Raw genomic sequence first — 17,203 nt, 5'->3', positions numbered from 1 at the left:
TTGGTAACGCCTCCTCGTGTAGCCTCGACTCCATTTAGCTGCAGCAAGAATGACAGAGTCCGACTCCTCTTACCTGTCCCTGACCCTGCTAAACACCCTCATTTGACAGCCTCAAAATGTTAATTAGCTCTACTCGTTACATCACTTCACTACACTAAACCTTACTTCATTTCATTGACCGTGCCCCACACGTGTGGCAAGTGTCGTGTTGACTGCGAATTACTTTAGAGTCGTCCGACTTTTAGATAAGCCATTAAATGACATAATGCAAAACACGCTCCATCACACGTGAAATATAATGTGTTTTTCTTTTTGTTTCTGCATCTTCTTTTCAATTAATTAGCAAAATAGCAGCTCTAATTAAAAGTAGCCTCATTTGTTGTCCTTTCATTCTGACGAGCTGTCCAGTTGCATGAACTCATCAAGATTTTCAAGATGACGCATCTTTTATGTGGCAGGTATATTTAATTTGTAATGCTCTCTAGAGTTACGAGTTGCCTGACATTTACCTGGCCATTAACTACACAGATCTGGTGGGTCGACTTTGAGATAGCATCGCTATGACGTGTGCTACACGAAAAGTCACACTAAAAAAGTCACACTGGTTTTTCTAGTGGAAGTTTCTTTAAGGAAATAGCTGAATGTGCATGAAAGGTATATTAAATATATGAAAATTATAAAAATAAATGGGACTTCGGAATGAAATCTAGATATGCATATGATATATGAACTTATATGAGCCGTAAAAGCAGATGAGACTGGGAACTCTATCTTATATAGTATAGGAAAAACTTATTATATTTAAGAAAATGCTCAGGGAATGCTTGACTCGCAAAACTACATTTTGACTCTAGAAATGCATATAAAATGTGTTAGCCTGCTCAGCTATGAGCTTCCCTTCTAAAAGTACTCTGAATAAAGGCTTCAATTGTACTGGGCAAGTCCAATAAGATTTCACGTATACAAAAAGAATTTTGCATATATTAGAAATATATAATATATAATTTTAACATTTTTAGTCACAGTTGTGTGATTATTATTCAGAAAAGTGCAATTAACCTTTAACATTTCACACCAGCCCAACTGAGCTGAGCTGAGCTGAGGAAACATTTCTTCAACTCGGGTTTTTTATGTGAGTCTGCAGCAAAATCAGAACTTTCTATGTTTGTTTTGGTAATTTAATTCGGTGACTTTGGTGTGCCAACAATTATTTTGTAATTAGGTCAAGGATTTTTATCGGCTCTGCGGCTAAAATCTGGTACGTGTGTGCCCCTTGAGCAGTTGGCCAAATGAAATGCTCGCGCCAAATGTGTTGTAAGTAATTGCGGCATGCAAACATAATGCCAAATGCCAAAAACCCAATACCCAATGCCCAATTGGCCAGCCAAACTGTACAAATGTCAAATAAGCCCAAATTGCTCACTTCATATTTTGTTATAGAACTTAATTGGGGCTTTTGATAGAGATAAGGGAGGGAAGAAGCTTTTCTACAACGAATTGGGAAAGTTTGGTATTCCATTTGAGTGTTTTACAACACTAAAAGTTTGTATTCGTGATTTTAGAGAACTAGCATCACAGAGTTATAAGCTAGCATATTTTTAGTATTTATTTTGAGTGTTTTACAGCACTGAAATAATTAATTCCACTTTTAAAAGTTTATTTTTCAACTTTTAAGTTGCCGGAAGAAAAATTTACATGCCTCTACGTATTACTTCTTGCGGCTAAGCGAACTTTCCAACACTGCTTACATGACAATTTGCTCATATTATATTCATTTTGATGCAATATCGTAACACAAAATTAATAAAAGAATTGTTAAGTATTTAAATCCAAGCAAGCATTGTCATATCTTTAGTTTACTCAGCAAGCAGCGTATTTTACAACACTGTCAACCATTTTCTAACCATTTTCTAATCCTATGCCAATTCCAAACGAGCAATTGATGGCTTTCGAAATCTATTTCCTGATCAAATTGAAAATAAGTTGGTTACTTTTTATACATTTTGATGAGTTTTCCAACACTCCCACAATACTATTAAGATTGACTTTATATATAGTATATTCCGCTTCATATTTTCATTGAAGATTAAAATCTAATTCCATTGTCACGCTGGTTCTTCATTTTCTACTCAATCATTTCCCGCTCAAAATAGATTTGCAATTTTTGTGCTGGCGCCTCAGAGTATGCAGCATAAAATCAGTGAACAAGAAATTACAGAATATGAATCCTCGCAATGGCCCCCGCTGCGCTGATGCCCCACGTGAGACCACATTCCTCGGCGCCGTTGCGTGTCGCCTGAGCTAGAAACAATTGTTGGCCAAGCTCTGTTCGGTTGACCCACAGCGGCGCTTCTAAGTTTAAGTGGCAGTTGAGCGTCCCGCCGGCGATTTGGCCGTCAATTCGTGTGCTGGGGCTGGTGCGTGGACCGCAGCCCCCCGGCCCGACTCCGCGCTTCAGGAGCAACCCCTCTCACAGCTACGCCCCCGCATGAGATTTAATTATGCGGTTTTTATCGATTTGACACAATTCCAGAAGCGGTTTGCTCTGCTTCCTCTTCGCGTTTATTTTTTGCCTATTTGCTTTCTCAGCTGGTTCCGAATGGCCATATCTTGGTAATTTAAGACGGCTCCGCGAGCTTAAACACTCAACACTCGATACTCACGTTATTCCGTGCTCCAACATCGGCGCCCAGTTCAATCATGCGATCCATTATCGCCGTCCTGTTATCCTTCGTGGCATACATCAAGGGAGTCATGCCGGTGTTCTGAAACCACAAACAAAATTAAGCACAGATATCAGTGAAAGTAAATCTTTGTGAACAGTGAATGCAAATGCAAATATATATTATAAAATTAAAATATATATAATTAAAATAAATATATATATAAAAAATATATATATATAAATACAAAAATATTTAAAAGGAAATTTAAATGCCTTTAGTTATAAATTTCAAATTAATTAAAAAATATATTTTAAAAAAATTTCATAAATTTAAATTTGATAGTAGGACGACATAGTTTTTATTGGGCTAGTTTAAACTATTTTTAACTGCACTTTTGACTGTCATTTACTTGTCAAATTTTGAATGTGTATCCATAAGTTGTGACATTTTCAATGTGAAAGTCTTCAGAAGTTCTCTTTATAACAAATTCTACTCTATCTATAAAGCCAGCAGATATATTTCATATTTATGCACTTTCAAATCAAGCCAAGAATATAAAACTTAGTTAAGCCAAGTAAGAAATAGGCATTGGCATGATATACTACATACATATATATATACTATAATATATATACTACATCTTCAACATTCTTAAACTTGGCTAAAAGTTAAACTAATATCTACAAGATTATTTTCATGTTAAATATTTTATCTTATTTTCAGAACACCTAAACTTTTAGCCTAATTGACAATGCCATCATAATTATATATATATATATATTATTATTTTTTTTGTTTAGCTTGTTCCATTCTCGTTGATAAGACCTCATTTTCACCTCATTTGTTCGTTTTTTTTTTTGCGTAATTTTCATAATTAAAACCAAATTAAGTCCAAAATAATAACAATTTCCTAGTCCTGTCTGGCAGCCAAAAATATGCCAGAAATAGTTGCCAAATAAACTAAATGGGAACAAAATTTAGGAAAAGCTGGACGACTTAAATATGCCCTCTATTTATATATTTATTACCAAGAGAGAGAGCGTAAGCAATGCTCACATAAGAATTTGCATTATTTATACAAGCTAAAGGTAAATAAATTTTAGTAACTCATGTCTATAGATCCCTTTTGATAATGTAATTGAAAACCGACAATATTTATTAGCTCGAACTGCAGCAAGGTGAGTGTGCTGCTCATACAAGCCACTATGCACTTGCATGTCTACAGGGTAGCATTGGCTATAGTCTAACAAAAGTTGTATATGTTAATGATGCCTTTCGCACAGTGAAATAATTTACATGAGAGGCAACCCTTTGGCCCACCCTCGCTTGGCTCGTTGCTATTGTTGCTGCCCATTATTTCTGTCTACATTCCAATCGGGCATTTGCATTCAGACTTCTATTATATTTTCTGTTGCCCTGCCTGCCTGGCTGCCTGGCTGCTTGCATTTTATTGTCAGTTGTTGGGTCGTTGTTGGGCAAAGGCGGTCTCAAGCCTTGCAACGTTAATTTTATGTCAACGACTTTTGCGTTTGATATTTTTATGGTAAATTGAAATCGAAGCGCTTCAATTTCGATGCTTTATGAGTTTATTCGGTATTCGGGGGTCGTCAGCGCAACTTGTGGCAGGACGTGGCCTGCCATTGCCTTGGCAGCCAAACATTTGGGCCGCGCTATCAAATAACACAAAGCAACACACACACCAACACACACACACACACACACATCTCCGTTTAGCTACTGTGTCGTTATTTTGGCTAGTAAACAACCAACAACAACTGAAATCCCGCCGTCGAGCCGCAGTTGGGGACGTTGATAAGGGCGACGTCGACTTTCGATGGGCTCCAAAATTGATTTTACAAAGTCCTGTACCCACTCACTAAGCTCCTCTCTCACTCACACATACACACACTCTCTCTCTCTCTCTCTCTCTCTTTGTCTTATTGTCTTACCATATCGTGCACTCCGGCTAGCGGTATGTGATTGCCATCTTCCCCCACATTGGCCACATATTTCTCCAGTTTCTTGAGCTCCGCTTCGATGGGCGTCCACTCGCTCTTCATAGCCAGTCCGAGCACCTTGTTCGCCGTGTCCCGTATAGAGGCGCCCGCGCTGGGTGGCTTGGGCGCTGGAAACAGATCGGAATCCTTTTTGTCGCCATTGCTGGAGCTGTCATCTTTGGGGTCCGAGTCGGCTTTGCTGGCGGGCGTTGCACGCTCGCTGGTATTGGCCGAATCGTCCGGCGGCCCCGTCAATGAGGAGGGCGTCTTGCGGCCAACGCCGGCGCCACCAGCGCCGCCGCGCCCACCGCGTCCGCCACGAGGCTGCGACATTCCACTTGGCTCAGACGCTCAAAACTCTGCGTCTCGACCACTGGCCATTACACAACCAGGCACAAAGGAGGCGAGACTGCAACTTATTGTTACTTATTGTTGCAAGAATTGTTTATGCTGTTCGCTGTCGCGCTCTAACGTGTACGTTGCATAGTGTGTGCCCTGCACTGGCATTGCACAATTATGTTATTTGTTGTTTTACCAATATTTGTTGCCAACAATTTGCATTTTCATTGGTAACACACACACACACACACGACTTGGTTGCTTTTTTCGTATGTTTCCTCTACAACAACAGCAACAACAACAACAACAACAACCAAACACACATCCGCTTTACTATTATTATTGCTTTTGGGTTTCTTTTTCGGCTGCTTTCTTCGCTTTCTTCACTTTTACTACACAATTTTATATGTTTAGCCTTATTTTTATGGCTCCTTTTCTGGTTGCGTGTGCGTCTCACTTTAGCGCCGTTGCCGTTGCCGCTGCCGCTGCCGCTGCCGTTGCCGTCGCCGTCGGCCGTCTTGCTGGGCAAATGTTCGACTGCGAGTGCAAAATGAGCCAACAACCGTCTGCCACGAGCTTCTGCGAGTTTCTGATTTGCCAGTGGAAATTCCTTTTGCCACTTTACGTGGCAAGCCCCATTGTTGCGCACCTTGGCAACATGACGAAGCACCTCGGTAGGTGTGGGGCGCCACCAAGTGGCGTCCTCTGAGGCGCACGCGTTTGTTTACAATTGTTGATTCCACGAATGCCTGACACAGTTTTTGGCGCGAAAATCTCACCCTAGCGAACTCTCAACCTTCGTCCAGTTCGGCAAGCAAAGACTTGCCCAGACTCCTCCTGGAGATCAATGTTTATTAGGATAAAGAAACAGCTTTAGCTTCTACAATTAGATTACCTAAAGCAATGTTTACTTAGTAAGTTGTCAAAATTTGTCTAAATAAAATAAAAAATGTTAAATGCTTCGAAGGAATTTCGTGGGCGGAGGGACTCCGCCCGATCTACTGACTCGCGTGTTCGAAGAGACTCAATGCGGTCGATGACGTCACGACGGAGCGCCAAAATAAATATGCAGCGCAGCTCCTCACGATCCATTGACGACGAGTCGTTGTTTGTGCCGCCAAGCAAATGCCGCTGCGAAAAGTGTCCGCTGCACCACATAAGCAAACCGGTTCAGAGTGAACGCGACCGCATCTTCTCGAACAAGCAGAGCGTGCTGAAAGCGATCGAGAATAGCATCGACGATGTGACCAGCGATCTGGAACAACTGGTCATGTTCCAATCAGTGTCAGTGGAGCCGTCGATGCTTTTGGAGAGCTGTAAGGCCATTGAGTGGATATCGAGTCGCTTGGCCGAATTGAAGTTCAAGACCTATGAGTATCCCATACCGGACAATCCGGCCAATTGTTTTGTGGATCCCCATCAGAAGGTGGTCTTCGCCAAATACTTCTCCTCGCCCACTAAGAAAACGCTGCTGATCTATGGCCACTTAGATGTGCTTCCAGTCAAGGCCGATTGCTGGCTGAGCGATCCCTTCAGGTTGGTCGTCAAGGATAATATGTTCTATGGTCGGGGCGTCACTTCCGGCAAAGGCATGCTTGTGGGCTGGCTGCAGGCCATCGAATGCTGGCTCAAAATCCACGGGGATCTGCCCCTCAATATCAAATTCATTGTGGACATGCTACACGAGGTGGGCAGCACCGGTCTGCAGGACTACATCACCTCGAGAAGTGAATTCTTTCTGGATGTCGACTACATGGTATTTGATGTCAATTCGTGGCTGAATAATGCGCAGCCCGTCGTCGCCTGCAGCCTCGCTGGTTGGGCGTACTTTGGCATTGAGGTGCGCGGCGCCAACAAGAATCTAGAGAGTGGCCTAGCCAGTGGGCTCGTCTTTGAGCCAATGGTTGATCTCTGTCATTTTATGAATAACCTGGTCAACGCTGAACATGAGATTCAAATACCCGGCATCGAGAGCAATGTGAAGCGCCTAACCACGCCTGAATGGCATCTCCTCGAATCAGCCGAATTTCGAACCTACGAATACAGGGAAGATCTCTTTGTGCGCCGACTCAGGTATGAAGATAACAAGGTCGAGCTTCTACAGAATCGTTGGTGCAAGCCAACACTGAGCATGCACGGGGTCGAGGGCGCGGACGTCCATCCGGGATGTCGTCAAATTCTGCCCATGAAAGTGATGGGCAAGTTCTCCATTAAACTGGTGCCCGACCAGGAATTATCGCAAGTGATCGACAGCGTTAAAGATTTTTTACTGAGCTTGAAAGCCGAACAAAATGTGAACACCCTGCTCAATGTGCATTTGCTCGATGGCATCGACCCGTGTTCCTGGGCCCAGGACTCCAAACTAATGAAAGTTGTCTGTCGCGCCCTCGAATCTGTCTACGAAAGTGAGCCGATTACCACGAGTGCCATACCCATCTGTCTGCCCATTGCCAACGTGCTGCAAAAGCTGATCAACAAGCCCGTCATCCTGATGCCCTACTCAAGGCGCACAGACAAGCATCACAATGAGAACGAGCGCATTGAGAGCTTGAGCGTCATGCGGCATGCCAAAGCCTGTTCCACGCTGTTCGTCGAGCTGTCTTCGCTGCGCTCCAAATGCAAGTGCAATATCATCCAACAGTACTGTAATCTGCGTGGCGTTCAGGAGATATTGGACGCCGGACGCATCAGTGTTGACAAAAACGAAGGCGCCAACAGATGGAAGTTCTTAAACAAATTAAGAAACGCCGAGAGTGATTCGCCCAAATCGAAATCCAGGAATAGTTTCAAGAAATTCTTATCATCGACCTTCGGCTGCGCGAAAAAACCGAAGAAGCGCTCGACCAAATCGAAATAACTGGGTATTTCCTATATATGTTACGTATATTTGGCCCTTAAGTTACTGAATATGTCATCAAAGTATTCTTCGCTCAGTGCTTGATTAAGATTTGTTTAGATCAATGTTACAACGTGGAAATGTGTCGAGTAAATATTAAACAGGCATTGAGCGAATCATACTTAAACAAGCTCACTTAGTTGTTTCATCTATCGATGGCTTAGATATCTATTGATGGGATTCTATACATTATGAACAACGGTCGAATCTCCATTACATTTTACAGATCCTAGTGGCCCTGCTTCTACTTGGAATTCATACTTGATTCAGATTTCATTTTAGTAGACAAATCGAAATTGGTAGATGTTTTGGGGAAAATTGGGAAAACTGTTCTAGTTAGTAGTGAAAATGATCTGTTGGGGCGAAGAAAACTGCTGCGGCGTTTTTATTGATCGTGACAAAAGTGATCGTTGCAATTGTCTGCGCGACTACTGCATCCGAGACTATCCCCCAAACGAGCGGATAACCGTGGATGAGCGAGACTGTAGCATGGTGATAAATTGCTTGTATGACAAACAAGATGAAAATATGTGCTACACAAACGAAATACTGTCGATCAAAAATTTATTGGACGATCCCAAACACTTACATGAATCTAAGCAGCTGATCGATCGATTGGCACAGCGCCTAACCGAGCTCGAGTTCGATGTGGAGGTGGTGACGGTGAAGCCCCAGCAAAACTTGAAGACAACGCATTTTATGATATTCGCCAATTATTTTTCTACACCCGCCAAGAACGTGGTGCTCATTTATGGGAGTGTGGCTGTGCCACATGTTAACGCACATGATTGGACCCACTATCCCTTTAAGCTGACCCAAGTGAATAAGGATCTCTTCGGCAATGGGTTGACTTCCACAAAGGGTCCCGTGCTGTGCTGGATATACGCAGTTCAAGCCTGGATCGAAGCAATGAAGGATCTGCCGGTCAATGTAAGGTTCATTTTCGATACCTTTGACGACGCCTACAATCAGGCACTGCGAGAGATCATTAGTGATCGTCAGATTTTCTTCAAGGGCGTGGATCTGTTGATAACATCCACCAATCTATGGATAACACCGACAACCCCACTGCTAACCACCAGCCACAGCGGCTATATATACTTTGAACTAGAGGTGAAAGAGAAGGAAAAGGAGAAGAACAAAGATGATTGCGGGCCGACAGGGTCCTCGAAGAGAGCAACACGAGAGCCCATGGCAGGGTCGCCGAACGGAGCAGCACAAGAGCCCATGGCTGAGTCCCCAAAAACACCATCACGGGAGTCCATGGAGAAGTCCCCGGAAAGACCAGCACAAGAGCCCATGGCAGGGACCCCGAAAGGACCAGCACGAGAGCCCATGGCAGGGACCCCGAAAGGACCAGCACAAGAGCCCATGGCAGGGACCCCGAAAGGACCAGCACGAGAGCCCACGGCAGGGACCCCGAAAAGACCAGCACGAGAGCCCATTGCAGAGCTCTGCCTATTGATGAACACGCTCAACGATCCAAGGAGCAAATTGGCAAAAGATCTCAACCGTCATATGCTGCCCATCACACATTGCGACTGGGACATAATGTCCACAGCCGAAATGGGCATAATGGAATTCAAAGAGAAGCATAACATCGAGCGTTTGCGACACGAGGAGTCGCAGGCGATGTTTCTCAAGTACCGTTTTTGCATGCCTGGGCTGTCCTTTCACAAAGTGGAGCACCGCGTGTATAGCGGAATGCGTGAGTTTTATACGCCCAAACGCGTCGTGGCCAGTTTTTCCCTAAAGCTGGTGCCCGATCAGAGCATTAAGTACCACACATTCTTAGTCAAAGAGCACTTGGACGATGCCTACCATCGGTTGAAATGCGAGAATGACGCATATTTACAGGTCACCGACTTCCTGAAGCCCATCAACGAAGCAAGGTGGGCGCCCTTTAATCTGGCTGCGAAACGTACGTACGAGCGCGTATTCGGGGTCCAAGCAGCCATTCCCGATACCATGTGCGTCTGCATGCCCATGCTGAACGAGCTGCGCAAGTACTGCATGTCCAATGCCCAGGTGATGGGTATGCCCTTCTGCGATGTGCACACGCATCTCGGCCAGCCGAACGAGGGCTTGAAGCGCGACCATTTCCTGAAGAATCTGGAACTGTTTGCCACAATGCTGTTCGAGGTGGCACTCGTGCCACCCGAATGCAAATGCACAGAGGTCAATGAGTTTTGCTACCAGAAGGGCAAAGCGGGTTATCGCGATTTTATACGTATGATGCGCCCACGAGAACTTCTCCTCACAGATGTCCTCTATGAGCTGGACGAGGCTCAGATTGAGAAAGTAGCCGTCAACAAAAGGGACTATCCCAACCTAGCACAAATGCTGTTGGGAAAGAGGAAAGTCGAGAGCTGAGTCCCACCCCTGCCTCAGTCAGTCAATTCTCCCGCCATCAAATAGTTTCTTTCTTAATTCCGTCAATTCAATTGTGAGTTCAATTTGTGAGTAGTCTGTACAGTTAAAGTCGCCAACGCCAAACCAATAAAATTTGTTCAATTATGATGCTAATGCCCCCGAAAATAGAAAAAAAAATTGATAAGAATTTCTTAGATTGCCAGCTTAACAAGCCTCGAAAACACGAACGATAACTATACTTGTTTAGGGGAAAGATAATGAAGAGCAGTCAACTGCCACATACTCTGTATCGGTCTGACTAACAAGTGTAGTTCCCTTAATAATTTAAAAATCAATTTAGACTTGCCTAAGTCAATAAAAAATATCTAAAATAATAATAATAAGCCCATCACTTAACTGCCTTATATGGCAAGTATATGGCAGATATAAGTTTCAAATCAGCTTCCATAAAATAGTGAAAACAACAAAGCCAATATACCTCTGCTCCTTCCAAAAAAAGCGTATAGCTAAGCATTCTAAATATATATATTTCTTGGAAATATTCCAAACGGCCAGACGGTGGTCAGACACAGACCAACAATACAACAAATATTAACTTGATATGATAAGAAGTATAAAAGTTTAATTCTTGATTAGCATAGCAGCAGAGCTTTGGAATATTTTAGATAATTGGAGAACGACCACGCGACGTGCGAGGGCTAATTTAGAAATGAGATTCGCGAGAAGCAGAGCAAATGAATACAAATTGAGATTTAATGAAATGAATAAATAAACTAGGCAAAAGGAACAGCAAAACTAATTGAACTTAAGGTGCGGACTTGATTGCCTAAGTATTACTATTTCACTAGAAGAAAACTTGCTAGCATTGTTTAGGAATGCTTTGATGTATTATATTATATAAGGAACCAAAATAAACATATATTTAGCTCCATAGACTGTAAGAGGAGATTAGACAAACTATGCGATATGCTAGGATTCATTCGTATAAAGGTATATATATTATGTATATATATAGTAAATATAGGTTTAAATAATATATTGATTTTTTTTTTTTATTTATTTATTTTTTTGATATTTTATTTTTTTTTTTTTATTTCTAGTCATTTTTCTATTTTTAAGAGAGAAAATGGTCATAAATATTCTTTTTATAATATATATATAATATGTAAATATTTAATATTTATGTGCAAAAATATGTTAGTTCTCTTCCTATGACAAGCATTAAGCACACTTTATAACTAATTCAACTATATCACAAGGAGGTAAATAAACTAAAATGCTATTAAATATTAATTTTATGACATATATAAGAATAATAAGTTTAGAGTAATTAACAATTTTAAAGAGAACAATATAGAACATAACTGATCATTATTCCGCATGACCATTATCGGTAATTATTATAACAATTAGTGTTTATTGTTATTATGCTCTTAACATTTAAACAATTAAATATTGCATATTTATTAAATAAATGGACAATGATCAAAAACAAAAAACTTAAATATATATTCAAATATTTACCAAACAAAAATACCTTAAATATATTTATTTAAAAAATTACAATATTTATTAAATAAGTACAAATTATTTAAGCTTAAACAATTTAACAAAAAAAAAAACTTAAATTTATTCACCATTTGCACTGAACAACACACCAATTGACCTAGCCCAGGTCATGAACTTCACTGATCGCCCACCGGCGCTGCTGCGCCCTTTTATACCCAAAAGTCACTCAAGAGGCAACTCCAGCAGAGCCCTGAGACCTTTTTGAGTTAAAGTCAGAAGCAGAAGGAAGAGCGAACAGACTGAGCTAGCTAAGTACACGCCACTTGTCATTCTCATCGGGAATCTGCATAGCATGTATACTTCATGTACATGTATGTGAATCAAATGTGTTATTTCGGTCTGCTGTTGAGCACATTTATTAGTTTTTTACTCATTTTACATGAAACAAAAGACGACAAATTATATAAACAGCTACATTCCGATCATATATATATTTATATATTATATAATTTCTCAGCACTTTTATTACATATAATAAACATATAAATAAATACAATACAACAGTTGAAGGCTATAGCTCTTAAATAATAATTTCATTTCGATCATATTGTTAATTGAGATGAAGATTAGGACGTACAAACAGACAGACGGACAGAACTAAATCGTCATGATCAAGAATATTTATACTTTATGAGGTCTGCCGCGCCCCCTTCTGGCCGTTACATACATTTTAATAAACCGTTTTCAATGGTTTAACGTGCATATGTATATAAATCCACGAAAACTAATCCAATAAAAAGTAGCGCAACATACTGTGAACACATACATAAGTACATATAAATACACATACATAATATGTGTGCATATTCCGTCCTATTTATAGGTACGCACACGCTTTACCAATTGGTTTCAATTATCTATTATTTAGTATCTAACACTCAATTTTTATTCAATTTGCAAACACCACTGTGCTATGCTTTAAAGTTATATGAGTATATACATATGTATATGCATACATATCAGTGTATTTCAGTGTATTGAAAGCTAAGCAATTCAAACATAATAAATCAAGTTAAAAAAAAAAAAAACAAATACAAAAGCAGAACCACAGCGAAACCAGTTCCCATCGAGCCCAATAATAATAAAAGCATCGCGAGTAAAAAAGCTTTCGTAATTCAAAAGCACAAAAATCGAAAAGAGTAAAAAACACACGACGCAAAAGCCGGCATAGAGCACATAAAAGCAAAGACACAGAAATACAAACAAGAAAGCGGAAAACGAATAAGACAAATAACGCGACACGTGTCGAACGTAGAATGCGAGAATCAAAATACAAACGGCGATAATAAGCAAAACAAACCGCGATAAAATCGGCATTGATCTTCAAGCGAAAACTAATGTAAATATGAAAATATATATAAATAGGAACAGCCGATGAGAAAAGGTTGCGTGCGTCGGGTCTCAAATACCCTATCGTAGTGATAATAAAATTATTAATAGGTTGCTTAGTATAACTTTTCTTAAAAAGTTAAAAAATTAATACAAATTTTTAACTACCTATATTTGTGTATATATATTTATATACAAACATGAATATATTATATATGTGTTAATGTATATATATATTTTTAAATTAGCATAAATTATTTGCTTTATTTTAGTTAGTATGACAAATTAAACTTCATATTTTTATTTGTATAGGAAAGTGTAGCAAATCTGCTATAATACCCTATTTGTATGCTCAATCTTAACGGCTTTTGAGGTAGGCAAATGTCGCCCTATGATCTATTACACCTACTCAACTTTAATATACCCACTCTACTTTTGCTTTGCCCTATCTAATAGTATAAAAAATCATTGTGCTCTACATTCACATTCTCTCTCTCCCTTTTCATGTCTACCATTCTCTCGCTCTCTATAAGTTTAGCAAGGCGATATTGACTGCAATAAGCGAGGTCTGCGCTTCCCCAGTTCGCGGCTGTACGCGGCGAATAGTGGACGTGTATGTCCGAAATAAATTTAAATTTAAATTCGAAAAAGACTGCGCAAATTGTTAATGCAAAATTACACTTGAAAAGTTATGAAAAGTGATCTATTGGTTTTTTAAGTGTGCTCAAAAGACATTCATTTCGTTCAGTGTACAAGATGCTCAACAAGAAGCTACAAATCGTCGCCAGGCATGTGCTGAGGCAGAGCTTGGGCCACAAGGCTCTACGCTGGTAAGTGCGTCGTCTTAGCTGAGACATAAACCCATACGCATGCATATATATACATATATATAAATCAAGGTCAAGTCGCCAGGACTTCAGCTGATGTAAAGAATTACTTCAACTGCGCATATGCTCGCAGCTGTTTAAATTAGTTTATCTTAGATATTTATGAATTCGGGGTTGTTCCTCTCCACGTCAGCTTCTTTGTATTGTCAGAGAAATTACGTAATATTCCAATAAACAATATGCAAAATTCTTTGCTTTTAACGAGCGGCTCAATTGTGCAGAGAAACTGACGGACTTTTGGATTAGCAATTAATTGTTTAACAAATATGTATATTTTCATATTGTTTCATATTGTTTGAAGCACCTGTTGCTAACAGTTGTTAACAGTTGATAACTTTTAGAACAGCACTTGATACCTGAAACACATTTTGCTTTATTTTTACGAATTATTAAATATTGTGATATAATGGATTTTGCTTATAAGTAAATACGCAATTATCAAGATAAGCAAAGTCATGTAACTAACAACATGCCTTTATATATATATGTATGTATGTACATACATACATACATACATGCGTACACACATATACATGTCTGACGCTCCATGCTAAGCCAAACAAAAACAATAGAAGAAAAGTTGAAGAGAAGTTACTGTAAACAGAGCGCCATAATATGCTTGCCATAAACTATTTTTGGATCAAGCTTTTATAGCTTTTTCTTAGCTTAACAGCTCTTTAGATAAGACACCCAACCGGAAGCAAAGACACAAACCGCGGCAAATATGCTAACAATTCCAGTATATGAGACTGCTATAAATGTACCCTGTAAAAATCGGACATGAAAGCTTATAAAATTTTATGAATATCTAATTTTGTTTTATATACTAAGATAAGATAAAGTAGCCATTATTTTATCGCAACATATGGCAGTTATATAATATCAAAATGTATGAAAAACCTCAAATTTTGCTGGCTATAGAAAATTGTCTCAAATCTAGAGAAGGTTAGAAAAGGTTAGACGATGGTTTTTGATAATACTTATAGAATTATATAATTTATAATATATGTATACTTATAGAATTATATAATTTATAATATATTTATAACATATTTATAGACATGTTGCATTAGATCGGAAAACTTGAAGTCCATTTAATTTTCTAATACCCCACATATAATATATATATATTCATGACGAATCTCTCGATCTCTGCATTGCAGGTTATCCACATCGAGTCCAGCCTTCAGTAGCTACATACATCACATAGGCAAGGAGCCGCTGGCCTATCGCAGTGTGGGCCAACAGCTCGAATTGGCCGCCTCGCAGTTTGGCAGCGTAGAGGCATTGGTGTCCTGTCACGAGGACAAGCGATATACGTTCCGCAGCCTGATAGCCGAGGTGGATCGTCTGGCCGCAGCACTGCGAAAGCTGGGCCTGAAAAAAGGCGATGCAGTGGGTATCTGGGCGCCCAACTACGTGCAATGGTATCTGGGCATGATGGGGGCAGCGCGTGCAGGTCTTACCTCAGTGGGCATCAATCCTGCCTATCAGGCGCCCGAAGTCGAGTACTGCTTGAAGAAGGTGGACATCAAGGCTATTATAGCGCCAGAGACTTTCAAGTCGCAGAACTACTATGAGATATTGCGCAGCATCTGCCCAGAATTGGCCGACTCGGAGCCGGGCAAGATCAAGAGCGATAAGTTTCCACATCTTCGCGCTGTTATCATTAACAGCCAACAGAGTCTAAAGGGCGCGCTGCGCTTCGACGATGTGCTGGGTCTGAGCAATGCCGATGAACAAGCGGAGATTAGCAAACTGCAATCCCAAATCATTCCCGAGAGTCCTTGCAATGTGCAATTTACATCCGGCACCACCGGCAATCCCAAGGCGGCGGTGCTCTCCCATCACAACTTCGTCAACAATGGCATCCACGTGGGCAAACGCAACGAGCTAGCGGGCGAGCGGATCTGTGTCCAGGTACCACTGTTCCATGCCTTTGGCGTGGGCATCACCATCATGGCGGCCATGGCCACGGGCGCTACTCTTGTCCTGCCCGCTGCCGGCTTCAGTCCCGAGGACTCGCTCAAAGCGATCGCCAAGGAGAAGTGCACTGTGATACATGGCACACCCACGATGTATGTGGATCTGGTAGCTACGCAGCGCAAGCTGCAGGTGCCGCTAGGCAAGATTAAGAAGGCAATTACTGGCGGTGCCACGGTCTCGCCGCAGCTAATCCTAGATGTTAAGAGTGTGCTTGGTGTGGAGGCCATGCATAGTGTCTACGGCCTAACCGAGTCAACGGCTGTCATCTTTCAGTCTTTGCCGGGAGAGCAGGACAATCGAGTGCTCGACTATGTAGGCCATCTTACGGACCACGTCGAGGCCAAGGTCATCGATGAGCAGGGCTGTGTGGTGCCTTTGGGCCAGCCGGGCGAGCTGTGCGTTCGCGGCTACCTAACCATGCTGGGTTACCACGGTGACGAGGCGAAAACGAAGGAAATACTCGGAGACGACAATTGGCTTCACACAGGCGATCAGTTTGTGCTCGAGGAAGATGGCTATGGTCGCATCGTGGGCCGCCTCAAGGACATGGTCATACGAGGCGGTGAGAATATTTTCCCCAAAGAGGTTGAAGACTTTTTGAACACCCACCCGCAGGTGGTCGAGGCTCATGTAGGTGTACCCATCCCATTCCGCACTAAACCGTTGCTCACTTAATTCTGATTTCTTTTCCACAGGTAATTGGCGTTCCTGACGAGCGTCTGGGTGAGGAACTGTGCGCCTTTGTGCGCCTCGAGAGCGGCGTCGATCCCAAGTCGTTCACCAATGCCACTATGCGCACCTACGCCAAGGGCAAGCTGGCTCACTTCAAGGTGCCGCACTACGTGGTGCCAGTCGATTCATTCCCCAAGACCACCTCCGGCAAAATCCAAAAGTTCAAGCTGCTGAAGCAATTCGAGGACACTTTCCACCCGAAATACAGTCAGAGACAGGCTGCTCAAGCCTAAGTATTACGAGTAGTTCTGGTACTGGATTAACTCAGAGCAATAAAGATTTGTAATTAAAGTAAGCCAAACTTTATTTTATTTGCAATATTTGAATTTTGACGAACCGATTTTTGGCAAAACTCCACTCGACTCGTCCCATTAAATAGATTTTGCTTAGTTTTTGAAACAATTACTATTTTATTTTAGGTTTTGAAAT

The 17,203-nt window shown here is 41.2% G+C and overlaps 3 protein-coding genes across 3 annotated transcripts in view; 2 read left to right on the top strand and 1 right to left on the bottom strand.

Moving 5' to 3' along the window:
* The window catches only part of LOC111599044 (serine/threonine-protein phosphatase 6 regulatory ankyrin repeat subunit A), a 32,712-nt gene extending 19,540 nt beyond the window's left edge, over nt 1-13,172 (bottom strand). The window contains exons 1-3 of the mRNA XM_023314560.2: nt 13,141-13,172; nt 4,616-5,897; nt 2,664-2,765 (exon numbers count right to left, since the gene is read on the bottom strand). Coding sequence (XP_023170328.2) covers nt 2,664-2,765; nt 4,616-4,996 — 483 coding nt within the window. The 5' untranslated portion in view covers nt 4,997-5,897; nt 13,141-13,172. The remainder of the gene's footprint in view (nt 1-2,663; nt 2,766-4,615; nt 5,898-13,140) is intronic.
* LOC111599124 (cytosolic non-specific dipeptidase-like) lies at nt 6,069-7,859 on the top strand. The gene has a single exon (XM_023314686.2). It carries the CDS (start codon nt 6,069-6,071, stop codon nt 7,857-7,859), a length of 1,791 nt encoding a protein of 596 aa, XP_023170454.2.
* Nucleotides 13,173-13,731: 559 nt separating the features above from the next.
* On the top strand, nt 13,732-17,069 carry LOC111599074 (medium-chain acyl-CoA ligase ACSF2, mitochondrial). The gene is made up of 3 exons (XM_023314604.2): nt 13,732-13,999; nt 15,220-16,672; nt 16,738-17,069. The coding sequence occupies exons 1-3, from the start codon at nt 13,926-13,928 to the stop codon at nt 17,005-17,007; spliced, it is 1,797 nt and encodes a 598-aa protein (XP_023170372.2). The 5' UTR covers nt 13,732-13,925; the 3' UTR covers nt 17,008-17,069.
* The last annotated feature ends 134 nt before the right edge of the window (nt 17,070-17,203 follow it).

Source organism: Drosophila hydei, unplaced genomic scaffold (assembly GCF_003285905.1).
Source record: "Drosophila hydei strain 15085-1641.00,03,60 unplaced genomic scaffold, DhydRS2 tig00008114-arrow-pilon, whole genome shotgun sequence".
Classification (NCBI taxonomy): domain Eukaryota; kingdom Metazoa; phylum Arthropoda; class Insecta; order Diptera; family Drosophilidae; genus Drosophila; species Drosophila hydei.
This window is presented reverse-complemented; position numbering and strand designations above follow the sequence as displayed.